Here is a 4,052-nt window from a genome sequence, read left to right as displayed (position 1 = left end):
TAAATATATATATATTTTTTAAACTTAAAATTGGTTTCTGATTTAAAGAAAAATTCTTACAAACTATAAAGGGATGGAAATCTCTAGCTAGAAATTCATAGTGGTCAAACATTGTAAGTATTCACATTAATATCATCAACATCAGCATGGTACTACTGATGCCCAAGCAAAAACATTAAGGCAAAAGAAAAAAAGACCAAAATAATTTTAGAGAAAAAATTTCATTATTTCCAAGCAATATTCTGGTCCACTTAGAAATGCACTGTCCAGGCTGGGCGCCACCGGTAATCCCAAAACTTTGGGAGGCCTGACCAACATGGAGAAACTCCGTCTCTAGTAAAAATACAAAAAAATTAGCCGGGCGTGATGACGTGCCCCTGTAATCCCAGCTATTCGGGAGGCTGAGGCAGGAGAATTGCTTGAATCCGGGAGGCGGAGTTTGCGGTGAGCCGAGATTGCGCCATTGCACTCCAGCCTGGGCAACAAGAGCAAAACTTTGTCTCAAAAAAAAAAAAAAAAAAATATGCACTGTCTAGTACAGTGGCCACTAGCCACCTGTGGTTACTGAGCATTTAAAGTGAGACTACTGCAGTTCAAATCACATTGTGTTATAAGTATAAAATATACATGAAATTTTGAAGACTTAATAGCCACAAAAAGAATGGAAATTATCTCACTAATATTTTATGCTAAGTACATGTTGAAATAATATTTTAGATACACTGAGTTAAAGTATTAAAATAACTTTCACCTGTTTCTTTTTACTGTTTGAACATGACCACTAGAAAATTTAAAATTACATATGTGACTTCTATTATATTTCTATTGGACAGAGTTACCTGTTCTAGAATATAAAAGACAGTCACCTGATACTCCATTACTGACACACTATTAGAACTAATAGAAGATTTTGGTGCAGTACTATGGCTATATGGGCCATACCAACAACAATAAAAATCAAAAGCTTGATACACAATCAATAAATAATTAGAAAATATATTTACTTCCAATCAAAATAGCAACAAATCCAATAAAATATTCAGGAATAAACCTAAAATAGAGAAGACCTTCAGGCTGATGACCATAGAATTTGAAGACCATATGAGATCTGAATTAATGTAAAGGCATAACATGTTTCTGGACAATAAGAGTCAATACTATAAAATGTCAAATTTAGGCCGAGTGTAGTGGCTTATGCCTGTCATCTCAGCACTTTGGGAGGCTAAGGCAGATGGATCAACTGAAGTCAGGAGTTTGAGACCAGCATGGACAACATGGTGAAACCTCATCTCTACTAAAAATACAAAAATTGGCCGAGGGAGAGGTTGCGGTGCTTGTGGCCTCCGCTCCGCCCCCTCCTCCTCCTCCAGGGCTGTCGCCGTCGCCGCCGGGGCCCGGAGGGAGGGAGCTGCTTCCCTGCCTGCCGAGCCGCCAGTCCGACCCTCGGTCCCGCTGTGTGAGTAGCTGGCGGAGTGGAGCTCAGTGCAGACGCAGGAGCTGCGGCCGCCCCCTCTGCAGGTGCCTGTGAGGAGGCGCCCGGGCCGCAGCCGCTTTCCGAGACCTCCGGTCGCGCACTCGCTCCCCGCGCTCCTGAGGGACCGCCTGACCGGAGGAGGCCGTCGCGGAGTTCGGCGCTCAGCATGAACCGCAGCCACCGGCACGGGGCGGGCAGCGGCTGCCTGGGCACCATGGAGGTGAAGAGCAAGTTTGGAGCTGAATTTCGTCGGTTTTCGCTGGAAAGATCAAAACCTGGAAAATTTGAGGAGTTTTATGGATTACTACAACATGTTCATAAGATCCCCAATGTTGACGTTTTGGTAGGCTATGCAGACATCCATGGAGACTTACTACCTATAAATAATGATGATAATTATCACAAAGCTGTTTCAACGGCCAATCCACTGCTTAGGATATTTATACAAAAGAAGGAAGAAGCAGACTACAGTGCCTTTGGTACAGACACACTAATAAAGAAGAAGAATGTTTTAACCAACGTATTGCGTCCTGACAACCATAGAAAAAAGCCACATATAGTCATTAGTATGCCCCAAGACTTTAGACCTGTGTCTTCTATTATAGACGTGGATATTCTTCCAGAAACGCATCGTAGGGTACGTCTTTACAAATATGGCACTGAGAAACCCCTAGGATTCTACATTCGGGATGGCTCCAGTGTCAGGGTAACACCACATGGCTTAGAAAAGGTTCCAGGGATCTTTATATCCAGGCTTGTCCCAGGAGGTCTGGCTCAAAGTACAGGACTATTAGCTGTTAATGATGAAGTTTTAGAAGTTAATGGCATAGAAGTTTCAGGGAAGAGCCTTGATCAAGTAACAGACATGATGATTGCAAATAGCCGTAACCTCATCATAACAGTGAGACCGGCAAACCAGAGGAATAATGTTGTGAGGAACAGTCGGACTTCTGGCAGTTCTGGCCAGTCTACCGATAACAGCCTTCTTGGCTCCCCACAGCACATTGAACCAAGCTGTGAGCCAGAGGATGAAGACAGCGATGAAGATGACATTATCATTGAAAACAATGGAGTGCCACAGCAGATTCCAAAAGCTGTTCCTAATACCGAGAGCCTGGAGTCATTAACACAGATAGAGCTAAGCTTTGAGTCTGGACAGAATGGCTTTATTCCCTCTAATGAAGTGAGCTTAGCACCCATAGCAAGTGGCTCAACCACGGAATTTGAAACACATGCTCCAGATCAAAAACTCTTAGAAGAAGATGGAACAATCATAACATTATGAAACCGTTGTTTGAATGTTTTCAGAGTGAGGATGCCATGAGAACTTGTACATTTGGCTAGTTTAAAAGCATATATACCTCTGACCAGTGACGTGGAATAGGCATGAGACGAGTAACGTTGCAAGCTTACAATATTATTAATATAGTAGTCTGATAATTGTTAATATAAACTTTGGTGGATCAGAGGTGAATTTAAGTCCAAAACAAAGGGGCCTTTGCTGATGAAGTTACGTGCTTTTACTTTTTTGTCTGTGGAGAATCAGATGTTAAAGCACATTCTTGGAACTATGCGAGAAGACTAGATCATTTCTGTTGGAAGTGGTTGCATATTTAACCTGCTGTGCAGAGCCCAGTTAATTTTTCCTTTAACTGTATTTTTAAAATTCTAATGTGAAGTCTGATTCTCTCTTTTGGTACACTGGGGACCTCAGCTCTTAAAGGTCTTATGGTTCCCAATATTTTATTTTATTTTTTATTTTTTATTTTTTTAGTGACTAGGTCTCACTCTGTTGCCCAAGCTGGAGTGCAGTGGCATGATCACAGCTCACTGCAGCCTCAACCTCCTGGGCTCAAGCAATCCTCCCACCTCAGCCTCCTGAGTAGCTGGGACCACAGGCACGTACCACGACACCTGGCTACTTTTTGTATGTTTTGAAGAGACAGAGTTTTGCCATGTTGCCCAAGCTGGTCTTGAACTCCTGGGCTCAAGCAGTCCTGCCTCGGCTTCCCAAAGTGCTAGGATTACAGCCACCATGCCCAGCCTATTTTGATTTTTGTTTTTTTAATGTTCCTCTCTAATAAATTGTAACAAATGATGTTCTCAAGTGCATTTCCAGTTTCTAAGAATCAAACCACTTGGCTGTTTTTAGGAGTTGCTTCCCATGTTATAAAGCTCAGGAAGCTCTCTCTTTTTTTTTTGTCTCTGTCGCCCAGGCTGGAGTGCAGTGGTGCAATCTCAGCTCCCAGATTCAAGCAGTTCTTCTGCCTCAACCTCCTGAGTAACTGAGATTACAGGTGTGTGCCAACACGTCCGGCTTATTTTTTTGTATTTTTAGTAGAGACGGGGTTTCACCATGTTGGTCAGGTGGATCTCGAACTCCTGACCTCAAATGATCTGCCCAGCTCGGCCTCCCAAAGTGCTGGATTGCAGGCATGAGCCACCGTGCCAGGCCAGGAAGCTGTCTTTTCTTGAGTTATGAAACTCTGCAACAGTTGTTCAAGTTGGTGTTTGTCCTTCCTATAGCTTTCATATTTGCAAATGAATTCTGTATGGCTATAATTTATGTTTTAAAAGG

General features: G+C 42.7%; 1 protein-coding gene across 1 annotated transcript; it reads left to right on the top strand.

Annotated features, from left to right (window-relative positions):
• Positions 1–1,311: 1,311 nt before the first annotated feature.
• Positions 1,312–3,143, top strand: LOC105502368 (partitioning defective 6 homolog beta). The gene has a single exon (XM_011928813.1). The coding sequence runs from the start codon at positions 1,641–1,643 to the stop codon at positions 2,757–2,759; it is 1,119 nt and encodes a 372-aa protein (XP_011784203.1). The 5' UTR covers positions 1,312–1,640; the 3' UTR covers positions 2,760–3,143.
• The last annotated feature ends 909 nt before the right edge of the window (positions 3,144–4,052 follow it).

The sequence above is a fragment of the Colobus angolensis genome, unplaced genomic scaffold (genome assembly GCF_000951035.1).
Source record: "Colobus angolensis palliatus isolate OR3802 unplaced genomic scaffold, Cang.pa_1.0 Scaffold8, whole genome shotgun sequence".
Taxonomy (NCBI): domain Eukaryota; kingdom Metazoa; phylum Chordata; class Mammalia; order Primates; family Cercopithecidae; genus Colobus; species Colobus angolensis.
This window is presented reverse-complemented; position numbering and strand designations above follow the sequence as displayed.

What these genes read in the sequence shown, in the direction of transcription:
- LOC105502368 (XM_011928813.1), top strand. Translation starts at nt 1,641, where the DNA reads ATGAACCGCAGCCACCGGCACGGGGCGGGCAGCGGCTGCCTGGGCACC.